Source organism: Calliopsis andreniformis, chromosome 8, assembly GCF_051401765.1.
Source record: "Calliopsis andreniformis isolate RMS-2024a chromosome 8, iyCalAndr_principal, whole genome shotgun sequence".
In the NCBI taxonomy this organism is placed as follows: Eukaryota; Metazoa; Arthropoda; class Insecta; order Hymenoptera; family Andrenidae; genus Calliopsis; species Calliopsis andreniformis.
Genome location: NC_135069.1, coordinates 3,504,360 through 3,529,556, shown reverse-complemented (window position 1 = coordinate 3,529,556; position 25,197 = coordinate 3,504,360). Strand labels below are relative to the sequence as shown.

Here is a 25,197-nt window from a genome sequence, read left to right as displayed (position 1 = left end):
CAATTTTTATCGACATTTGTAGAAAAAGGGTTAATAGACAAACAGAGAAGAAACAACCCTCGTTTGAAGTAGAAACAAAGATGGAGTTGTTCGTCTCCTGCCGGAAAGCCTGGTCGAAGTTGGCATACGGAACAATGGAGGCTCCACAGAGGTCAGCGGCCATTCTCTGATGATATTGATTAGCCGACGCCCTTAGTTAGCGCCAGCTACACTTTCTTCAGCCCCGCCGCTCTTCCTCCAACTCTCGTTCCTCTCTGTAAACGTTTCCTCTCGCTCCCTCAGCCTCCGAATAGCCAGCGACGACTTCGGTTCCCACCCTCTCTTTATTTCCCTTCGTTTCGCTCGCCGAACTTTCTCTCTTCTTTTCCACCGTCTCGTTCAGGGCAAACTCCTCTTTCTCACCCTCGTTAGCGAAGGAAACGGGAGATGGGGTGCGAGACGAGCTAAGTCTCTCCGACTAAATCATTCATCAAGCAAATAATACCGAGTCTGACTCACGTTCCACGCATGCGGGGGTGATACGATATTTGCGTGTTCCGTGGGCTCGATGTGTCATATACAGGGTGTCACAGAAATTCAGATTTCTCAACTGAGATTCTGAATTTTAAATGCTAGAGTATCTAAGCAGATTGTGATACATGCAGATTGAAAATATTTCGTAAATCTGGAATAATAGCTACTGTGAAACACATTTTTGCTTGTTTACCACTTACAGTAAATTTTGTAATGGGGTAGTTTAATAGGGTTATTGTTCGCGTTTTCCATTGATTGCAGAGAATTCGATACACCCTGTAGAAGGGCCAGAATCGTTTCTTCCTCGGTGTAATTAGACACTGCGTTGTGGAACAACATCCAGAGGCTGGCATTGTTCCCAGAAATTAAGGGAAACGAGGGAAAGCCGGGAAAACTGGCGGGAATAGGGGATTTCGAGGGTTGCTAATTACGCGAGCTCGTGAAGGGGCGAAGCCATTTTCTGCGCGGATACAAAGACCCCAGGGTTATATTAATACACACGAGAGGGACGGGAAATTTGTTTCGGGCGCGTCTTTTGCAATTCGAGCCTAGCATCGATAGCCTTACATACGGATAATTTCTCATCCCTTATTTTTCGACCCAATAAGCATCTGCCTTTCAGAAATGTTCACATGAATATATTAAGTAGTACGATTCTATTTGTATGCACTTATTTTCTTCTCTCTCATATCCTAAAATACAGAAAACTGTAGATTAGATAACACTGTATTGTCAGGGATTATGGTACCAAGGTTTTCTGTTTAGTTACCATTGAAAGGGGAATCTTCGGTACACCAATTAATACAGATTTGTTCTTTTGTTTTACAGGTAAAGTTTGGATAGGTGATAATGAAGTCGCGTGGCGGACCGAACAGTCTTTCAAGAGGACCTCACCCTTAAACCCCTGCACCACCATGACTACCACGACGACGACAGGTGGCGGAACACCAGCACAACCCCACCTGTCACCACCTATAGCCGCCCCCGTAACCACTCCCGACCTCAGGAGCCCCAGTAGTCTTCATGTGAAACTCGGCATATCACCTGGTGAGTACTTGCAATATTTTTTACATCCATTTTATAATATTTGTTTCTTAGAAAGTCTCCCCTCTATTTTTCTATTGCATTGTCGGTAATTCACTTTCTTCAAGAAAAAGATTCCAAGATGTAGATGTATTCTAAAATTGAGTCACCGAAATGAGAGCAGAGATTGCGACCCAACGAATGCCACTTTGCGAGCAGCGGTGACACTCCGTGAAAGCGGAGGGTCAGCAGCTTAAAGCGAGCCTGAGGCGAGCCTCTTTAAATAATGCAATAAGTTTGATGTCATTTGCCAGACAATGGAGGGGAGTTCCTTTTACGGGAAGGTCCAGTGAAATTGCCCCTAGCAGGTGCGTACTTCGACCCTCGGCGAAACGTGGCCTCCGCCAATCACGATCCTCTCATTCGCGACGCTCGTCCCGTTTCGCTGTTTTCTCTCTTATCGTTGATAACGATTGATGTCTCCATAATACCTTGTAACGCACCTGCTTTGCTAATTTCACGAGACAATGGCGAATTTCACGCTAAGCTGAGCTATGAATGACCTCTAGATTTTACTTGAAGTCGCCTTGAGCTTTTAAAAGTACTCGAACCAGACAGAGACAGATTCAAGATTGCCTTGAGATAATCGTGCTAGGAAATCTACGCTCTTATCGTGACGCGACTTCGACTTTGTTGTGCTCGAAATCGGTCAAGTTATTTCAATAAAAGGAATCTCGAAATACGACTTATCTCAATAGGGATCTTTGTGAATCGAAGCAGACTTTGGTGCAGACTTTTTTAGAGATTCATCAATATTATTTTGTAAACAGTAGAATCACTAAAATTCCAGCCTAAAGAATGATAGAAAAACAGCGAAATTTCTACTACCAATTCTAGGTGATATTCAATAGAAACTAAATTGAGATTTAATTTCCAAATTCATACATGACCTAAAATTATCCAGAAGTGTTTAATCTGCTGCTGCAAGCAACTTACTAGACATCGGCCAACTATCGATCCGAACTGGAAAACGGTCCAGCGAGGTGAATTCAGTCCATAGAACGCTCCTTTCGTTTGCTTAAATAAACATTGCTCGAACAATAGCGTCTGGGGGCCCGATCAGGCCTCTTTCGCTGGCAATACGATCGAAAGGGGGCGGGGGTGGATCCCTCTCCCTCTTAGCCCGTGGAAAGGAGAGGAAACACTCGCCGCGGCATGTTTAATGCATCGTTCAACATTTCCATGTCAAACATCGCTTTGACTCGCGGAATTTAAAACCGTCTGGCCGCGCACACACGCCCAACGACGATGGGGGTGCGTGTGTGCACGCTGATGGGAAAACTACCCATCTTTATTTACCGTCGGGCCGACGCTGGACAAGGTGCGCTAAGACTCGCCCGATCGATAAGGGTCGAAAGTTGAGGGACGCGGTTGAAACGCGACCCGCTCGAGGTTCCCTGTAACATCTTCCTTCGATTAGGTACATTGAGAATTTGGAGTATGGGGGTGGCTCTTGATTACACTTGTTAATAGTTGAGGGGGGGAGTTGGTTCATGAAGTGGAGAAGGAAGATTCGGTGGGTGATTTTTGTGAGATTGGTGAAGGGGTGAATCGAGGTTTCATATTGTGAGTCACATAATACAGAGTTCAAGCTACAGAGGCCTGGGTTTTAAAAATTGAAACAGATGAGATCTTCAAAACTTTAGAAGCTAGGTAATTTGAGAATATAAAAATTTGAAAATTCTAGCATTTTTGAGGTAGCAGTTCTCCTGACCTCAGTACCAGGTAAAACAGGAAAAAGGGTGTCTTGGATGATCGTCTCCACTTTAAGAGGGGCTATACATCGAAGTACGCGGCCCTTCCAAGTCTATTTGCCTCGCAAAGCTATCCCGCCTAGCTGCCAAGTGTGTTTATTCGGTATATCAATAAGGACGTAGTGGAGTAGAGGAAGGACGAGGTCCCCCAAAGGACTACGTCCTTGTCGGACGACCGCTGCTCTCCTGGACAGCCTGATAACATTATGTTTCTCGCGTCGACATATGCACTGGTCGGTTTTTAAGGAATGAGGGCTAGCACCCTAAAACGTGACCCACAGCTTCCTGGGACATGTGTCGAGGCGACGATCCTATCCAAAGCTGCGCATCAACCCTTAAATGGGCTCTCAGCGTTGTTGGAAAAATAGTCGAAGGTCGAACGATAAATCACTCTAATAATTAAAACCATGTCGAAGGGGATACTACTATTAATAACTTCACAATCTAGCCTCTCCATTTGAGTAGAAATTCCTCTCTCTCATTATGCCCTCTGAAGCTTCCTCGCCACATGTCTATAGGATGCAAAGTACAGATTCACTTCGCTTGGCCAAAGTCTGAATGCAAATCAACCATTCACGTGGACAAGTAACGGCACTCTCGCGAGCGAATGGGGAACGAGAGGATCACGGGTCTCTTAAAAAGTAATCTTTGAAGTCAGTGAACTGTGTAACGTAGTCTCGTCGCGTGTAAATTACGCCGCCCGGTTACGGAAGGATCCTTTCTTGCCTTTCTCGAATGTATCTCTCCCTTGGGACTATCATTCTTCTCTTTGGGCTCGTCCTCTTCCTCCGAGGTATTTAAATTCCGTTTATTCTACCAACTCGGGGCGAATTATTTCGCGACTGATCAGACATTGGGAACATGAAACTTGGGGGCAATATATCACTTGTCAGATGATTATCCATTAGATATGCAGGTGACAAAATTTAATTTAGATTTGCTGGAATTTTGTAAGTAATTTCTGTCGACCAGGAAGCTGTTCGTATTTCTATTTCATCGTTCAGTTTGAAATATCGAGGAGTGGCCATATGCGAGCCAATAACCGAAGCTACGCGTCGCTGGTGTACACGGACCTTTCATATATACGCTTCCAGGGGACGGGCGAGAAAGGGTGGCCTGAAATATTGGCTACATAGATTTCGACCATTATTGCCGCGTGTAAAACACGGCGACATTTGGCGCTAAATCGATCAGGGCGCGCTGCCTCGCGACGTGTCAATGCTCCTCCGCGAGGGATCGTTTGTGGACTGACAACACCTTGCAGGCTGTCCTCCGAGCTTCATAATCTCTAAAATTGAAGTACAGTATTGTGTGAATCCACGAGAATTCAGGTTATTTTACTGAGATAGTCTATTGCTGATAAAATTAATTTTAGATAGAAACACGGTATACTGTGCTGATGATTTTGAGAGACAGTTGGCAAATCTCGCAATCAGGCAGCGTAAATGGCATAGGGAGCGACGTATTTGTGGAAGGCTGTACACTGTGGTCTAAGAATAACAGCGATAAAGTATTCTCGCCATGAATATTTCGTATCTTCTATGGGGATCTCCCTGCTCGAACGTCGTTCAAATTGAATTCTGATTTAACCTGCCGCCAACTCTTGCCAAGCACAGAAATATCCCTCCGTGGCTGTCGCTGTCGCTCGATGCGAGAAGACAGTTTGCGCCTTGGGTCGACTCCTTCGCGATTCGGCCAATCGAAGGGAGAGATCTATGCGACGAGTTTCCCAGTTTCTGGATCTATAGCCGCGCTCTCATATAACTTGTGTGATTTATCGTCACGCAGTTAAGAGTCCAGATTTATAGTGACTGAAGTTTTATGGTCAGAGGAATTGTTTCGAACTGGTAAAAGCTCTTCCACCGGGACGTGTATTCGTGTTGGAAAATTCAATTAAACCTGGTACATGGCTTTCCATTTAATGCTAACGTTTTAGGAGTTACATTTAACGCGGGGGAAACGCTATTTTGTTACGTCAAAATAGCTCGACCTTTACTATGAATCTAAGAGATTAGTTTGCCACGATATAGTTAAGTATTTCCTCTCCTTATCGCTGCAGATAATTATTGTACACGAAAGGTGATTCATACCTTGTCTTCTCGGTACTATAGTAGATATCGGAATTGTCAGTCATAGTGGAGTTTAATGCACGTCACTTGCAAAGAGCGTTATTCAACGCCAATAATTGAGAGTGATAATTAATTTCCTTCGATTCAATCCATTTCATCACTCGCGAATAAATCCCCGAGCATAGATCTCTCCCTTCCTCTCTCAAACGCATTTTCTCTGCGCAGTTGAGAAAACATCGATCACATTCCTCAAATTCCTGTGGAAAACACGAGGTCGTGTTGCCTCATCGAAAAATTAATAAACGATCAGCTGGAACGTTGACGAGAGTCGCGTGACATCGCGTTATCTCGAGGCGCAGCAATGGATCCGTTCCAGCCCGCGAGATCCCGCGGTCCCGAGGAGGTACCAATTACCTCTAAAATTTATAATAACGCGCGATTTACCATAATTAATCGATTACGGCGGCGGGACGTGCGCTCGTTGGTCGGCTCACGCGCACCGCGCCAGCATCGTGGGCATTTTTTGAGATCATAATTTTAGATAGGCCGCCAGTCGGCGTTCTCGCTGACGCAAATGGCGGCGTGTAGGCAAATTGAGGTGAGATTGGAGGTCAGCCAGAGCTCCGACGTCCGACCGTTACCCGCGCCGAGAACAGCGAGTATACCGGGCGATACCAAAGCAATTTGTGGCTCCACCCTCTACTAACCTCTATGAAACCTAAAGTATAAAAGCTTTGCTGTATTCTTTATCAGAATACGTGATTTTTCATTTCTGAGTCGTCAGAATTTCAAATTTTCTAGGTTTTATAGTCTGCAAATATTTGAAGCTTCATAGTCTTGACTGCGTAATAGCTCCCTCTGCTTCTTGCACCATTTTCGACCTCGCTATATAGCTTCTATGCACTTCACAGGATAGACCGCGGTAAAAGTCTCTGGCAGGCACTGCTTAATTAGCAGTTCAGTCGATCTTCCATAGCTTCTCTTTGACCGCTGTCAGGAGCACAAGATGCACGCGAGAACGAGGCATCGAGGTAGTTACGTATTCACGCGCGTCTGCTGGGACGACAGGAAGCCTAAATAGAGCAACAAGCTCCCTTGCGATTTATTTGTTCCCCATCTCAGCAGCCGCGCCGTTTTCCTCTTTTTCGAAGTAACCAGCCCTAGAATATCTTTCCGTGCCTAGCCACTTTTCCTAGCTTTCGTTCGTTAATTGCACGTCTCGCTATGGCCACCCTGGATGGTAAAAAGTCGCGACCTGGCTGAAATAGAGTCATTATGCATGTATGCCCGCGATACCACTTAAATAACGGCGGCGTTAAGTGAGGCAAGAAAATAATTGATCCTCCACTAGGCCTTTTTATCGGCCCGCTATTAATACCCCTTGCCAGCGTTGATCTTAATAGCCCGGCTGAATAACGCGTACTTTCTTGCTGCATTCTTGCTCATCTGCATCTATAGACTCCTCTCTAACGTGGGGGTCGAAGAATCGGAGCAGTCACTTGCAGAGACCTTTGGGAACTGTATTCGTCCTTTGATTTGTAAAGTTTAATGAGATTAAGGACCTTGATAAATAGTTGAAAATTGTAAGTTTTAGTAGCTGGACTGAGGATCTACTGAAATAAGCTACATACAGGGAAAAAAATGTTAAGCTGAAGTTATTAAAGTCTCCTGAAGAATTTACAAAGGTACCTACCCTAAGAGACCTGAATTTAATAGAATCAGCAGAAGTCGACTTTGTAGATTTCACAAAGTTGGTCTTGCTGTAGTCAAGTTACCTTTATTAATTTTACAAAGGTTTACAACAGTCTACCCTGCTTAAATCTACTGAGAAAACTTTTGCAAGACTGTCCGACCATTTTTTCCATATACTACTGACCAGTAGATCACAAGCCTGTCTTCATGTAAATATCAGCCGCCACTTAAAAAATTTCACGTTGTCCCTGAGCTCCCACTCGCCCTCCGCGAGCTCTCGAAAGTACCTTGCGCCAGCAGGTCGCCTCAGTCGATCTCCGCTTCGGCTCAGGCCCTGCCGAATCGAGCATCGCGATTTCGCGATAACCCCTCCGAACGAGCGGCGTTAATATTAATGATCAGGCCCAAGCGACGTCTCGGGCATTCCCGGATTCGTTTTCTTTCCGCGTGCGTTGATTTATGGGGCCGCGGTTTTATAGAAGCCCTGGTAACGTTCGCCACCGAAGATTTATCGACGCCGCGCCGCGGAAAAATGCTCGCCCCATCGTCCGCGCCCCGCGATGAGCTTAAACGCCGCTGCTAGACAAATAACCGAGTCTCCATTACAGCTCGATCCCATCGGCTCGCCGTTTCCCATTTGATTCTTCCCCCGATCGGGATTCCTCATTTTCCGAGGCACCGAGGGAGTCCTGCGCGAGGATGAAGTACTCGGAATCACCCGGTACGTGAATCCGCGCGAACCACCGCGTAATACCAAGGGATCACGGTGGACCGGCTAACGTGATTATTATAAAGTCAATACGTTGCTAACTCATCAGCCGGCTCCGCCCTCTAACAGCCCGGTAATATGCACCGGCCAAGAAGTCAGTTACGCTCTATCAGTGCTCGCTCTCTCCTTCCCTGTCCCTCCTACTCTGGCTTCACCCTTCTCTCTCCCCCTGTTGCTCTTATCCTCTCCCTCCTTCTCTGTTCTCCCTTCGTGGTCCCCTCGATCCTCTCGCTCCGCCGACACGGCAACGCGAGTGTCTACCCACGTCGGATAGGCACGTAAGTACCTACCTACGCGTGTAACCTACCGTACGTATCCGCTCTGGCTGGCACTCTCTCCAGTCCTCTGTTGCACGTGCAATACACGCTCCGTGGTATACAGTCCGACGTATCTGGCGGATCTCGAACGAGCCGCACGAAATCGCTGCCTGCAATTACCCCCGGAGAAATATATTACTTAAGGATCGCTCGCTAAGAACGCGGACGATAAGGATGCTTCCACGTCTCTGAGAGGGGCACCGCGTGAACCTCCGCGCCGAGGACTTTCGCCGATGCTTATTTGGACTTTCGACCGTTTAATGAACCCTTGGGTTAGGGGATGGGAGGGGGTGCACGGGGTGGGACAGTGATAGTTGTTTGAGTCACTGTGGTCGGTGTTCTAGTCCTAGGGTTCTTTAGGTAGTCCTTTTGGGTTGGGAATCGAAGTTATAGTTCTGTAGTACTTATTTCGATATCTAGCAATAGCAGTATCTTGAGATACCAGTCGTGGAATACAGGAGTCTTGCAATCTTCTGCAATTCTTCTCAGAATTCAATACGAGGTGAATTTCTACGTCGACAACTGAACCTTTCACATGTCAAAGTGATTATAACTCCACTTCTCGAATTTTTTGAAATTCTAGAGTCAAAACACAGTTAGTCAAAACTAGAAACATTTCTGTTTTGTGGAGTTAATAGATTTGACAAATGGGCAATACAAATCATTTCAATATCATCAGAGCTGAGAGCCAGTTAAACTCGATAAAATCTGATTCCCAGAAATAAAATGAATACCGCCAAGACATATCCACGACTTATGTTCCTATAAATCCTGTATCTCTCCCTTGAACCCCGAATCAAGCACTGTCACAGCCCACCGATTACTCACACCTCCCACCCACCCCATCTTCACCTACTATCCAACCTAGGCCTCCCTTCCTCCACTTATCCCGCAATTAAGTACATTGTTCCTCGGCCAAGGGGGCTACGTTCCCAGTGATCTATGAAAATTATCGATACTTATCGGAGCCGTGGCTGCAGCGACGTGATAAATGCACGCATCGTCGAGCGGATCCGCGAGTCTGCGGCAGGTAACCGATAACGTAATACGGGAAAAGGGAAAAGCAAGAGGCCTGCACTGGCTCGGTGTAAGGTATCTGTTACATGCCTTATGGACAGCACGGAACGCGTTATTACAGCCGCGAGAGGTGGTGCACGAGGGGAGGCCGTGACTTTTTTCACTGGCAACGAAGTTCAAGGCCCGTGGTTGGGCTGGGTCGTTTCATTCATTCGTGTGAAAAGTGCACGCGTGTGGTTGCGCCGCGAGAAACTCGTGCTCGCACCTCGTACGTACGCGCGCTGGTAGCCAGCCGTCAGTGTGTTGTATCTTGATTCGGTTTTTCGCCGCGAGATCGAGATATCGCATGCGTGACGGCGCTATTATGCTCTTCGCTCGAGCGTTCATTTATCGCGCGCTCGCGGACCAGGCGAACGGCGGTCCCTAATGGCCAGGTGGAAAAAGGGTAATCGGTCAATGCTTGCTAGAGCAGTGTTCAGTAGTTATGCTCTTCTTTGATAGACATCGGGGGAAATTACCGAATTTGGGATACACAGAAACTTAGATCAGTCTTTAAAAAGGAATATCTATATTAGACTATTCACAAAATAGACCCAGAAGTCTTAAAAAATCTGAGCATTCTCTAATTAAATTCTCCTCGCCAGTTTCAAATTCTGAGCCTTCTTCGAGTAAACACTCTACACCCAGCATGTCCCTTTCCAACTAATTTCAGTACCAAAACGATCAACCTTTTCCATAACACTCACACTATCCAGACCACACATACTATCCACAGCATCCACTATGCACAGGTCTACAGGAGTTGCTCGTCCACGTTCTTGCTTGTCGGCCAAGAGCGAGATGAATTCAGCGCGGTGCGCGTTGGTGTTGGTGGCTGTGCGTGTGCGCCAGGGCTCGGAGGGTCAGAGGTTAAGCGGCGTGATTGAGTCTTGCTTACAAGGAGCCGCCCTTCGTTGCTCCTCTCGGTCCTACCTTCTTCGTGGGGAAGGAAACCATAATGCAATTTAAGCCATAATGCTTGACTTTAAATTGAAAAGATTGCCCGGGGGATGCGAGGGAGCCCTGCTGACTATCGCAGCGACGACGGAGGCGGCGGTGGCGATGCTGGTTCCAGCCATGGGAGGATGAGAGGCTGGTCAGTAGGGGGATCCATCTCGCTGATTCTCGCGCGTCGGGAAAACACGCGACGAAGGTTCCAGCTGGGTAAACGATCGGCAGTGTCGATATTCCGCCTACAACCGCGTTAAACACCTAGCTCAGCGACCTTTGCACCACCACCCTCGGTTGATACCGATTAGCTGGAATCGCTACCTTCGAGAGGAGAGGCTATTTGCTCGGCGTGTAACCTCGCGCCAGCAGATGGCTGACTGATTTAGGCTCGAGGATGTTTAGATCGAGATACGAGATATCTTGATAGAAAGCTGCCATTGACTTTCCCTGATCCAGCTGAGTTTGAAGTTATTGATGATAGGGAAGAACAGCTCGTTACGAAACGTAGCGACAGGTGTTAAAAAAGGGATTTGGATTCTGGAATTTTGTAAATGTAGTAATCTCGAGAGCTTTCCCCAATTGGCAAACTTCGCGCTGACCAATGGCCATCTGTCGGGTTGCTCCTGTACCGGCCATTCTCCCTTCACGACTCACCCCCTCGCTCTGCACGCGCTCCAGCTTACATTTCCAATCAATAACCGATTGAACAACCCCCTCTCAACCCCCATATGCTCTCTCTCGCATTCCTCCGAGCCAATGGCCAAACAATTCAGCATTTGGTTCGAAGTCTTATCGTTTCATTCCAGACAAATTAAAGAGGATCTTACCCAGACCTAAACATAGATCCCAGATCGTATAAGATATTTACACTGGCCGAGATTTATGGAAATTATCTCAGGAAAGACCACCAGGCTCCACATAATTAACCGACAAATTTTCTTTCGGCGAATAGATCTATCGGCTAGAAGAAACGCTCTTTTCGTCGAGGAAGATAGAAAGGGAGGTCAGGGGGCGGGGGGAGGTGAGATGATAAATCAGATAGGTGGCAGCAGCTGGTGCTCGGGAAATTGCCTGCCCATTGTATCGGGACGTGTTATTTTGGAAAATCATCTCTCGGCTCTTTGCCTGCTAATTTCGATGGGCCTTGTGCCCGAAATTACTACCTACTTCCTGGGTCGCGGACCCAGGCGGTGGCCGGTTGCCCTCGGCCCTGGGCATATGGAATGCGGTTATGGACAGCCTATCGGGTTTCTTCGACCGCCTCGGTGGTTAATTGCGTCCACGTTTCCCTCTTCCGGATGTATTTTCTCTTTTCCCTTGGCGTGCAGGCTTTCGTGCTACTTATTAGAGCAATTAGTAGATGGGGGATAGCTACGATATTTTTTAGCTTACGGTATCCTCTAAACAAGAAAAGGCACTCGAAAAATCTCAGGGAATTCCGTATGAAAAGTAATGCACAAAAATGAATATTTTTCAATTTAGTTTCTAGTTTTTGTAGTTTATCGTAGAATCATTTTGAGAGATAATTAACAGCGTTTGCATCATTTTCCCCAATTTTCACGGTTTCCCAAAAAGTGGCAGAATCACGGTACCACTGCAGGCTTTACAAAAGGCACCGCCTGTGAATATTAAAAATTCTGGAATTCGACAGGTCTACCTGGCCCATTTCGTGGGGCTTCCTCCATTCGCTAAAGGCCATAGACATGTAAATGCACTTTTTGCGGGTTCAATGGGACCGACTAGGCGCGGCGTCTGACGAAAAATTTCGTGAATGATTTTCGCGTTGACTGAGGCACGTATCGGAAACGTGGGCCCGACAGTAATGAGAGTCTTAGAGATCCTCTGGACGATCCCTCGCATTAGCATGTCCAAGGCAGGCTCGATCTACCGGCTGCACCGCTTCCGAATGGAAGATCGAAATCGCCTTTGACCTTCCCTCAGGTAGCGTTATGGGCTCATTAAAGCGCTTTTGTGGTCGAGTGCACCTTTGAGTGATCGACGCGTTGATGGACTCTGCAGTCTCGTTGCTATTGGCTTTCGACTACTTGAAACAGACGTTTTGATCTAGCTTCTGAAATAGTATACTAATCCTATTAATTACTTGCTTATTAATGGTTCGCTGTTTGCATCACGGAGAGACTAAGTAGAGAACATTTGGTGATAGTGTTCCGATTTCACGGTTTGATCGATCGCTGCACAGTTGCGCTCGCCTGTTATTTATTCCTTCAATCGTCCTGTTTCTCCCGGTCCATGGAAAACAGGAACGTGACCCTTCACGTGCTTATGTCATAATAGAGGTATAAACCACCCTGTACGGATCGCCGAAAATCTGCCCTCTGACCCCACTGACCTCCAGCAGGCACGATCGACTTACGAGCAATGTCGTTGTACAATAACGCACTCCGCTGCACCCTAAGCTCGCTTGACCCCTCTTCCAGCGGGACAATGCGACAATCCTGGTAGAAAATGTAATCGTACCTGTAACACCCTTCTTTAACCAAAATTGCAATTCCAAAAAACTGTATAATAATTCACAACAATTTCACCCAAAGTTTCACCCAATGATCTCAATCTAAAATTAAGAATTCTCTCTCCTCTGTCCAGTATTATCGTTCCGAACAATCTGTCGAGTTCCCGCCCGGAAATTTGTCCCAGTCGGTCCATTAACGGGAGCACAATTAAAGCCAATAATTCACAAGGCCGAGGGTAGCTCAGGGCACGAGCCGGGTCGGGCCATGAAAGGGCGAAGTGTCCACGCTCCAGATTTTCGAGTGTGTCCATTCTCCCTGTGGCGAGTGGCGAGAGAGAAGGCACCGTTGTCTCCACACACGCGTAGGTAACAATAATGGCCACTGACCATTGGCCATCCCCGAATATTCCAGGCCAGGTCGATGATTCAATCCGACAATGGACCGTTCCTCTGGACAATGCTCTGGTCAAATGCACTATCGACGCACGGCGGAGGGGGTGGTTGCAAAATAGGGGCGCTGAGGGGACCCTCGCGCTTGTTCCCCTCGATGAAAGCGTGGGTGGGGTCCTGGAACGGCCTTTCACGCGGTGCCTCTCGCATCTTCCGAGAAGCTCTCTGGAAATTTGCTCGATTCTCTCGTAAATGATGTATGCGCGTCGCAAAGAGGGGCAGGAACGCGGAACGAGATTGTGGAGATGCGGGTGGCACCCTCAGCTGCATTGCTGTTTCGATTTGGATCATTCGAACAACTTTCTCATTTGGAGGTTTTGGAGTGAGTATTAGTGGCAGATGATCGTGGTTAGAGGTGGTAGACTAATCTACTGTTTTTTATTGTGAGATTGGGTGAGGGGAAAAAGTAGTTGGAAAAAATTGGAAGTTGATTGCTTTGGAACTGTTTTGAGTAGGGAATCAGCCTGATACTCTCTTGGAGTAATTATGGCAATGGATTAATTAGACGAATTAGATAATTCACAGATCGATGGCTGAGTGTAAGAATAATTGAGCGTCGCTATTGGCTGGTTCTTGCAAGCTACGCGCGTATTTATATCGGGGGCCGTGGGAAGGCCAATTCCATCGCAATTGCCCAATCAACATTTACAATAACGATTACCAGCGGGCAGCCGAGATGAACCATAGATTAAGCGCGAACATTACTGCCCGAGGAATTTATACAATCTACGAGTTTTTCGCTCGAACCAAGCTTTGACCCCCTTGCGATAATACTGGATCCCTGAATTGGGGCTCGTAAAGAAGTGGCTGGGGTCGATAACTTTCTCAAATTAAACTAGACATTTTTACAGCTCGCTATCAAATTTAAATATATCCCTCCCAATTTTATTACAGCACCGTGACTGTACCTCGATCTCCTGCAATTAAGCAGTCTCAAAAATATTAAAAAGCGATTAGAGGCTCGAGCCTCTTGAACAGAGGCCTCCAGGAAGATTTACAATCTCCAGAAGATGGAAACGTAGATTTTCGCGAGACACGGAAAGCCCATTTGGAAATTTCGGCGTGCCGTGTAAAATCTGCGCTCAGCGGAGGAAAAAAGTTTACAACACCCCTGTCTCGGCCCAGGGACGCAAATATGTTTTTTTTTCCTTCCGCAGGTTACCCTCCCTCTAGTTTTACGACTTAATGACTCCGTCAGCCGACAAGGCATTCCGAAATTCCAATGAACTGTGCCCGCGCGAGGTTGTTCCTCCTTTTTTTTTCTCCTCCCTCCCTTTTATCCTTCCCCCGACGAAAGGGCTGAGAACAATCGGGAAAGGAATTTACTGCGATACGAGAGAGCGACTGACGCTGACCGCTGCTCTCATAACTCGATTCGATTGTGTACAGAACCTTGTACTTCGTGTAGCATCCTTTTCTTGCCATGGTTTACAGTTTCTCTTGAATGCCGAGACGGTCCTTTGGATCCAGTGTGATCAAGTGATTCAGTGATCAAGTCTGTGCCTTCGTGTGTGAATCACAATATAAAATTATTTTTAGTGTTTACTTAAGTCACACGAGTGGAGTTTTTTAAATTATTATCAAAAATATTTTGTAAATTTGTAGGAGCTTCTAGATCTGAATTTCACCCCCAACTACCCTCTTCCACTACCAGGCCTCCATTGTCCCAAGAAGCTGTAGGTCTCGTTCCCGCGTCGCTAACAATCTCTCCCGCGAAATTAAAAGGCAGCATCGCAAGGGGAGGCAGAAGGAGAAACGTTTCTATAATTCAGTGCGGTACCTACCGAAACGTCGATCGTTCGGGATCGAGGATCAGGGTAGGATAATGTATGTACCCTCTGTCGATCGGGGGGAGAGAAAAGAGCGTCGGAGAAGCACGTAGGGACTCTGTCTCTCGCCTCGTTCGTCTTTCTCACTTCGACCTGGGAGGGTTTGCGGGGGTGCACCCCCACAGGCCAGCTGAGAAGAGGGGCAGTGCTGACCAACGCGAACGGACAGCTCTTGCCTCACCAGTAGACAAGTTGCCCCCGACAGGCCAACTTGGGGCACCCTTCGGTTTTTGGGAATCGACTGAATCCTCGCGACAGTAGTTCCACGTTGTCCAGTTCCTCTTTGTTTATCAGTGGTTCATCGTTTGTCTCTGTGAGGGTGAAGCAGATCGTGCATTAGAGGGTTTGGTAGTAGAGGCCTTGTGTGTCACGTGGTGTGCATGTTCTTCCACTGAAATTGAAGTTTTCGAAGATTCTCGTCTCGTCTGATGACACCACGAGACAGCGACACAGTGTGCTCGAAGGCCTGATAACGAGGGATAGAAGGGCTGACGTTTTAACATCGAAGAGGACTGTCTAGAAGGCCTAATGGTTGTCGGAATCTGTCACTTTGGGATCAAGAGGAAGATGCACGCGGATGCGAAGCCGACTTTTCGGATACGTGAGTGAAAACGTCCCCTCTTATGAAAAATTAGTAACACTGTTGGGTTGAATTAGCTGGTTTCCATGGGGGCTCAATTTTTATTAAGATCGAGTTATTCAATTAGTGTGAATGATAATGTGTACCAGCATACGTCAAGCAGGGCTCAGAAATTAGTATGGAAAAATGTCCCGCATAGGTCAACTTGTCCCTCAAAATTACAGACCCCTTTCTAAATTCTGGCATATTTTTATTTCCCACCCCTACCCTCATGACGACGCTCAATAATTTTCTACCCATTAATTCTCGTCAGCAAATGAGAGAACAATTCTCCATGTCTATTTACATTTCCATTTAATTGCTTTTACACTCTGAATGAAAGTCCGCCAAAGGGAGCGTGGAAAATGGTGCTCCACGAGGAGTCAATACTTGCCCCGTTAGGGTATGAAATGCAAAACCAATCCCCTTTCTGTGATTAGACCAGCGTGCCGCGATTGGGGTTGCTTTTAGGTCGAGGAGGGATACCCCCGCCATTTTAAAGTCCCCACCCTCTTGGTTTGTACTAGCTTCAGTCTCTGCTCACCCCATACGCTTCAGATTATCTGTAGACGCACTCGAATTCCACTCTGTCGTCCCTTCTCGTCGTAACCTCTTTTACAGGATTTTCGCCACTTCTTCACCCTTGTATCGTTTTTTTTTCGCTGTCGAAAGAGAATTGTTGTGGCGACTCAAGAAAACTGAATTACAGGGCTGAAGTTCTGTAGGGTACCAGAGCAACGGAGGGCCACGATATCGTATGCTAATTGGACTACTAATTCATACATTTTAATGAAATATCCGCAAGCACTTGCGGTGTTTCCCTCCTAAGCTTATAAATGATAGGTTAATAGGATTATATCGCGATAAGTCGAATGTCAGTCACGCTTTGCATTATCGGCGGATTTCTCGCGCGCCCATCGATTTTCCGCGAGCGGGGTAATCGCAAGGGGTGCTCCAGTGTCCCACAAATAAATGAAGGGCTCACAGCCCTTTGTACTAAACTGCTGTACCCTTAACTTCATGAAAAACCATTGTATACGGTATTAAAATTAATTTCAAAGGAGTGGATGCATTCTTCAGTGAACAGAGTGTAGTGGTTTTAAATCTCAGCCCTGTTTTTATACCTCAGGATAAAGGGGGGTGAAGAGGCTAGTGTCGATAAATCCCAGGGAAAATCTAATTAAATCTACCCGCTGAAAAACTGGCTCCCTCGACCGCGTGGAGCTCCCAACGAAACTCGGCTCGTAATCTTGGGAGGGCACGTTATCAGATCCTTATCAGACGATCTGACCGCGTTCCTGCTTCTGGGTTGGTCACGATCGGGCCCCAATGGCCCTCATACTTTCCCTCCCTCCTGCCCCTCCACCGAGTGCGGGCCTTACTTCGTACAGCACCTTAATTAAGCGTTATGACTTGGATTCCTTGTTAAGTGAACACGTAGCCCTCTTCGTGGCGCGCACGAGCAGACCCTTGGGGGGTTACTACAAATTTGCGAGGGAACAGACGTGAAAAAATTCCTGTTCCTATAGATGACTCATATTTAAGTCAAATTCTTTCTTTATTCAAGAGTAATAGTACAAAATATTGGCGTTGTATTACTATTTAGACTATTTCTTGTAATTTAGCAAGTAATTTGAAATTTAGACAATGTTTAGAATTTTTGTCATTGGTTTTGATTAAGTATGGAAGGTGTGAGTGGGTTACGTTCAAGAGAGGGAACTCAAGAACCTCTTTGACTTGCCCCTTTTGCCTCTCCTGTAAGTAATATTTCTCGTTCAGCTGTCAGTAGCAAAATGGTGCTCGAATTAATTAATTACATCTTCACCAGCGCTGGTACATAACTCGATTTCGCACAATTGAGTTGTTCGTTCCAAGTACCCCCTGCTCCTTCGTTACCTTGTTTCTCGCGTTTTCTTCTTACAGGTCCGACTTATCGATATTTGCACGCTACGATAATTATCGAAGCACGATCTCTCTATTTCCTTGGCGTATACTCTATTCACAACTACTTGCTGGATCGATAGTATCAACTCTCAGCTGATTTACGAAGTCGTAGACCTTCAAATGAGGATTCAACTTTCCCTGCTGATTTCATTCTCAAGAACAGTATTTGCATTTTCTTATCAGTTATATATGCAAATTGTGAAGCTAGAGGTGAATCGTTTAGGAGTACGTAGACGTTAAATGCACATCACCGGAAACTGCGTCCTCATATCTGGCTCCTCTTTATTTGTTGAACCTCCCTCTCTCTTCCACTCTCCTTCTCTCTCCTCGTTCGTATATATACAGCTGCCTCACCAGTGCCAGAAGCACTCACATTGGATATAATATATCGTTCGGATTAGCAGAGCCCTCTTATTGTTTTCCACTCTTGCGAAGATCCCCTTCAACCCCCTTGCCACCCCGTTCGAATCGTTTCCGCGTCTTTCTTTCTCTCGCCCACACCCTTAGTTATAACTTAATTACAAGAAAAGCTGCTCGTACAGGCGAGCAGGCTGCCTCGAAGCGATATATATTAGATTTTCCGTCATTAGAAACTTTTTGCGCAAAGAAATTATATCTTGTCTTGGGGGATAAGGATATAGAGGCCACCTTGTGGCACTTCCTCAGAGGAAATCGATTCTAAGGTGAGACTGCGTTGATTACTGCTCCTTATAATTAATACTTAATATTCAATTTTTTCCACGAGTATGTATTTTTAAAGATGTAAAAATAAGTTGAATATTGAAGACTTCTCCTTTCATCTAACATTTTAGACTCGTGCAAAGGAATCCAAAAGAATCGTCCAAATTTTAAATATGCTGGAAATTATAAAAATGTCTAAGTTAAAAATCTAAAGAAGTTGAATTCTTGCAACTCTTATTTTGCAAATTAAATCCAGGCGATATTAAATAAGTGAGAATTTCAATCTTTTAAGAGCTTTGACTTAGACCACTTTCATAATTAACAGTATTTACTTATTTATTTATTAAGAGTACAAATATACAGCGTAAGAGTTAAGCTGAGATCAGAAAACCATAAAATAGAGGAAAGGAGACACTTTGATAGGATGGATGTGACTGCAGGAAGCATTCGAAAGCGGTACTGGCCGATAGAGCGCGACGATGCGGTGATATTCAAGACGTTGATTGCCGACAAACCTCTCTAATTACCGCGTAATTATGAGCGTCAGCCCGCGAACAGCGGCCCTCGGAGACCGCGCTTGTAACGCGCACAGGATCTCCGGGCATGGTCGTGCTTAATTGTCAGGACTACGGAGTCCGAGCCGCCAGCATGTCGGCGCGGCTATTGTGCCAATTAACGCAAATTTCTGTCGTTATTATTTTTTAATGGATCATACACGCGCCCAGGTCCATTTGCATTCGATGAATATTTCATTGGCCAGCTCGTCGACTGCTGCACACCAGAAATTCTACTAATTAATCGAACAGAGTGGATCAGTTTGCGCTCGACCTCGTTTCAGCTCCTTTTAATGAAACGAGTTCGTTCGATGGGATGGGGGTTGAAATCGTGATCGAAGATAGAGATCCTTTAACCTGCCATCTTTTCGTGAATCAGATTGCCCAGAGTCTGAAGTCTAGATTAGAGGATGTAATGAAAGAACTAATAAGTACTTCAGTCTTGAGACATCCACTTTAAGTGTCATGGAAGTGAGGGGGTGTTTCTTCAACAAAAAAAGGAAATCTTCAAGAAATCACCAGTGACAGTGCAGTGACTGAAAAAAAAACCTATCTCACTCTGCACTTAACTTTTGCATATTATCGTTCCTGCCAACGTCAACGTCCTCCCTCTCAATCAAAATGTCGTTAATCACAATCCGCGATAATTCAGCGCGTCTCCGCGCATTCACGGTCGCGCGGATACGACACGAGTATCGTCTGGGGCCGAGCTCCTTTCTTTTCCTTCGCTGCCATGGTTCCGTCTCAATTGCTCCCGGCCGAGGCGTTTCCCTGACGAATAAGTCGACTCCATTACCTCGCCGCGTGAAGCACTTACGCTTACCCTCTTCGCCTCCTCGTCTTTTTGTCCCTGGACGTTCAGAGCGTCGTCCAGTCGCGGAGTCGCCTGGAAAACCACCCCTTCGGGCGTAACGTCTCGCGTACGCGTCCCTACGAGGCCGTTAATGGCCCCTCGTTCTCCTCCTGGACGTGCAACGAAACGTCCACGCCGTACGACCTGCTCGTACGTGTCTGCACAGTTTCACGGTAATTCGAACGAAAACACCGTAATAAGGTACGTGCGAAACTGCGCGGCCACCTTGTTCCGATCTACAGACCTCGATCCAGATCGGCCCTCTGTTGACGGTGATGGGACTCCGATTTATGAGCTGGAATGGGATTCGCGAATGACTGGGTTCATTGTTGAGCGATTTAAGACTTCTGAAAGGATTTTTGTGTCCATTTTGCTAGTTCCAGGAAGAGGGAGGGTTTCAATTTTCAAATAGTGAAATATTTAAATTTTTAAATATTTGAATGATTAAATATTTGAATGATTAAATATTTGAATCTTTAAATATTTGAGCTCTTTAATTTTTTAATTTTTAATTATTTGAATGTACAGATATTTGAATTTGTAAATATATGAATCTTTAAATCCTCCTTAGAACTTCATTGGCGAAGTGGTTCTGGAATAGCATCAGGGTGAGTAGATTGCCATCGGGACAACGATATACGCGATATAAATACCAGCCCGCAGTAACAGCGTTAGCGTCTCCTCGGTCGAGCCTCCCCACAAATCGCGTCGAATTAACTCACCGTAAATTACGACGCCATTTTCGAATTGCCTACGGGCTAGGCGGGGATTCAAGGCGTCTCCGGGCGGAAGGGGTGTAAGGTCGCGCCTAGCGTGTGTCACAGAATGGAAACCAATAAAAAAAGGGGGTGCCGAGGCTCTTTTATGCATCAGATGCGCGCCACGCGACCCCAACCCTTCCCCCGACCTCCTCATCAATTTCAAATAATTCCTACGTCCGACGCGAGACCATTTTTTCCCTGTCTACTAGCTTGTCTATCGATGTCTGTTCGTTTTACCCCTGCACCCCTTCGTTGGCTCGCGTTTCGTCGCGCGTGTGCGCGGGATTCGAGGCACGGGGGTGTCCCTCGAATCACGAGGCAATTATTTCGGAATCCATCAGTCCAGCGGCGCGATTAAGCGTTTCAAGAGCGATTATCGGCCCGACGATGATCGATCGATCGACCTATGCCTCGCGACGTCTATGTGTTGCCTCTAATTGGATGGAACGCAGTTCGGGACCATTTTTGCAATCGTATAACACTCGTTACGATTCCTGGAATCATAGGGGTGATGCTGGAAATGTGAGCGAGAGGCCAATGAAACATTAGGGTTTGCTAGAAATCCCTTGACTGGAAGAAAGAATCTATTTAGGTTTTATACCTCGAAACAATGTCAAGCATATAGTCTTAATAATACAGTATTGTATTTCATCAATATCTTAAATACACTCTTACTATTTTCACACCCCTAAAATACGAAACCCCAGATCAAGCTCCAAAAATAAAAAATAATAGCATTTCTCCTCACAATTCACCCCACCTCCAGCGTCGAAAGCCGTCGGGAAGCCACGTATCAGAGGAGCCGAGGTTGCAACCCTTTCGCGGGTGGAGCAAGTCTCATAATAAGAGAGAATGCTCGCAAGCAGCCCTGGACCGAGCAGGGGTCCGTTGGACAAGGCGGTCGCCATAGCGACGGAAGATCAAGTGGGCAGAGGGGCGGCGTGGCGGGTCGCGAGGGGGTGGCAAGACAGGGGTGGGTTGATTTCTTCATAACGGCCGCCATTATCGCGCCCTCCGACCATGCCTCCCGCCCCTCTCCCTCCTCCTCATTATGTCCCGGAGCGGAAGGGAATATTCTTGTTTTAAAAATAATCGCCGCCAGACGGCTCGCGAATGGCGCCGTTTGTAATTGGAAAAAGTCTCGGCTCACGTGCAAGAACGCCGTTTCCAGCGGCTGCATTTCTTCTTCCACTCTCCCCGTCGCTCTCCCCACCCCACTCCGCGGTCTCGTGAAGTTTCCAAGCCGCTGTCCAGCGGATTAGGATTTCTCTCCAGCGCTCATTCCAGTCGGTTATCTCGCAGGAACGAAGGACTCGAGCGCGAATGGAAATCTTCATCAATTTTTATCGCGACGCTTCCGTCTCCCCCGTAATCGTGAAACTTTACTGGAACGCTTAAACTCCGAAGACTGTCCGTCAGCGGGGGTTGTTCTCCGAACGATAACCCTTGGCCCGCCCCTTAACGCGGTTTTAACCTCGCCGAGCAAACAATCGGGCAAAATCACTGGCTGGAAATCCGTCGCGGGCACACATCCACGTTCTCGTCGATTTCTCATCGCTATTCACGCCCCCTTGACTCTCACGACGCCCCACACCCCCAATAACAGACGCGAGTCGTGGTGGAAACGAGGGTCGGCGGCGTTGCATACGTATTACAAGGCGGTGGTTAAAAATTGATGTGAGGGCAGGCAAACTAGATGTATCCAGATGCGGCATCTCGTATTCATGGTGCTGCCTCGGCGAGGATAGCGGAGTCGAGGGTGGTGGCGTGACCCGCGAGTGGAGGGAGGAAAAAAAAATGGTAAAGTCGGGGAAACGCGGTGCTGCGAATTCAGCGCGATTAGAATATATCGCGACGGGAATGGCCGAGCGCAATATCGTTCCACGGAAACCGCAGCCTCGAAGAGCCGCGGAGGGGGTTGGCGCGGCTGGACTACCGCAAACCAACGAAATGTCAGCATTAATATTTCAGCCGTCTCTTGTGCGCTGGCCAACGGTCGCCTATGCTTATTACACTTATTGTATCGTGGCGGTTTAAATATTAAAATCTCGTTTCCCGCTGGCCCGTGACCACGGAAGAACGCGCGCGGACCGGAAGCCGCATCGATCCGATTTCGGGGCTGGAGCTTTGGACGACGTCGGTCGTTGGTTAATTTTTCGAAAAAGTTCGGAGCATGAGGGATTCGTGGTCGTGTGGTGAAATGAATTTTTCAGGATTCCGTGCTCCACGTCGGCGAAGTTGTGCATCGCACGGATAGAATTCTTCACCGAGTTTTTGCGCGATGAGTCACTCGAATGGTAACACCTGACTCGTACTGCTTTTAAAAATGTGAGAACTCTGGCGAGGATAATGCTTCACGGCTCTTTTGTTTTCTCTCGAGATTGCTGTTTTTTCTTCTAAACCTCAAGATCACTGAGGCTGTATGAAGAGAAGTGTTCTCGCTTTGAGATTACTTTCGATGTTCCATGGACTGGAACTGTTGAGCGAGAATAGAAAGAAAGCTTTAATTGTGATTAGGTGATTAGGTAATTGAATAATAAGGCTAATTTCTTCTAAATGTTACTTTAATCGTGGTTTCCGAGGTGTGAAGACTTTCCACTTATTCTGTCATAAAAGGGTGCCACGAGATATACACTTCTAATTCTTAATTTTCATCGTACAATAAAATATAGTACAATAATTCTAGTGATCAGTACAGTGTAGAGAAAGACTGAAACAGTGAAACTTTTCTTTACTATTCAATGGAATCAAACCCTGCCAAAGCTTCCAACGTTTTTAGGCAGCCACTCGAGGTTTGAGTTCACCTGTCGAGTACCTGTACAGGTGTCTCGTCTACGTAACCGAGTGAGTGGTGAATACAAGAGGTGCCACTTACGAGCTACCCGCCGCTGACCTTTATGAATACTAAGGGAAAAGGGGTTGCTGCTGCGGACACGCGATTCAGACCTGTCAGAAGCCGATCGTGTGGAATTAATAAGGAAGGCGAACCATGGAACTCTGAGGGATTGATGGCAGTCAATAACAAACGCAAGGAGCACGAAGTTACCCAGCGAGCATCAACTTTCCTGACGTTCTTCGTTCGAAAATTCATCACCGCTGCCGAGCCTCGTAGAAGACACATTTTCCAGTATTTCACCGATTTACTGACACCATCAAAATGAGATAACGTGTTTCAGAGCAGTCGTGAATACTAGAAAAGCTTGTAACTGCTTTACGATCCCTCGGTGACTCTCCCAGAAGGGTGGATCGTATTTATCCACGTTCATTCTCTTTTAAAAAACGTCTGGTATCTCCTCCATCACCTCTCGCCCGCTTAGCTCGACCTGGCGTCGATTAATTGCGACAGTGGTCGAAGAAAAATGTTTCAAGTTAATTTGAAGCATTCTCCCTAGCTTATTCCCAGCGATTCGATCCCATTATCATCTTAACGATTCGGACGACACTGAGACCTGGCTGCTCGTTGCCAGGTATTTATGGATCATACCGTGACGCTGCTTTAATCGACTTTTTTTAACATTGGAATCGCGGTAAAGGGATATATATATCGCTCCAGGCGTTATTGCGATTGTGACTAATGCGTCGTGGAAAAAGTCGATCTGCGACTTGGGGATACGGTCGAACGAGGTCGGTGTTCATATTTAATGTAAGCCAGCGTGCCAGTTTCCGACGGTCAGTCCTTCGTTTCATAACGAAACCGAGCGCATCAAGGATCTTGCATTGTTCGTTTTTCAAGAGGCGCGCGATCATCGTTAGACGCACCGCGATACTCGCATTCCCGACACCGTTTCCTTTTTCAGTCCTCCGTTTGTCGAGTGAGCCTTTTGTAACTGATTCTAAGAAAAGTCTACTTGCCACTAGGTTTCCTCCTACATATAACAATGATCTTTATTAGTAGGTAATCGAATATAAGACGACAATGTCTCTATAGAGGCATCACAAATTTTGACAAAAATTAAGTAGTACAAAAGCTCATAATACCAACATTGAAGAATCCACATAATCTTTTGCGAAGCAAGAATTAAAATAGAGTGGTTCAAAAATAAGTAGTAAAAGAGCTCATAGTACCAACATTGAAGAATCCACAGAAAATTTCCCTAAAGCAAAATAAGTAGTATAAAAACTCATAATACCGACATTGAAAAATCCACAAAAATTTTCCAATCAATCCACCCACGCAGCTTCTCAAAATTTGTTTCTCTGTTTTGTCATTCACCCGCCGTGGAATCCCAACATCCAAGGGCCTCGAAACGCGAATATCTCCGCCCCCGTCTGTCCGATTCCGTCGATATGTCATCGTTAGAGCCTCTGTTATTTTCCACCAACGAAGGAAGCCCAGATCCGCTCGTATTTGCGGCGGGATATCCACTGGTGGCCCGTATTGAAATGTCGTCCGCGGTGTTCGAGGCAAGCGTAGACGAGAAGAAAGGAAAGGTGGGATTATCTGAATACAGTCGTTCCAGGGGTGAGTTGCGGCCCCCCAGGGGGTAGTAGGTGGCCGCCCTCGAAACGGTCGTCGCCCCTTGTGACGTATAGTGGTCATCTTCGCCCCGAATTACCACCATCTTCTTTCCACGAGTCTGCCTGCGTCCAGGGGGTTCAAATAGATTATTTGAATATCGATCGACGCGCCACGGGTTTCACCCCATTTCTGGGAACCGCGACGGCGAAGGGGACACTGTCCTGCCATGTGTCACGATGATTGCTCCCGTTTTAGCATAATTCGGTCTGATTGATAAGAACCTGGGGTGTCGCGCTATCTGTGAGATCGTATTCCTGCGTTCCCTGGTTTAATCAGGATGTGGGCGAATTTCTGGAAATCATGGGGGCTGCGT

General features: G+C 46.6%; 1 protein-coding gene across 1 annotated transcript in view; it reads left to right on the top strand.

Moving 5' to 3' along the window:
- LOC143182335 (uncharacterized) overlaps window positions 1-25,197 on the top strand; it is a 99,609-nt gene that overhangs the window by 53,672 nt on the left and 20,740 nt on the right. The window contains exon 3 of the mRNA XM_076383287.1: window positions 1,342-1,560. Coding sequence (XP_076239402.1) covers window positions 1,342-1,560 — 219 coding nt within the window. The remainder of the gene's footprint in view (window positions 1-1,341; window positions 1,561-25,197) is intronic.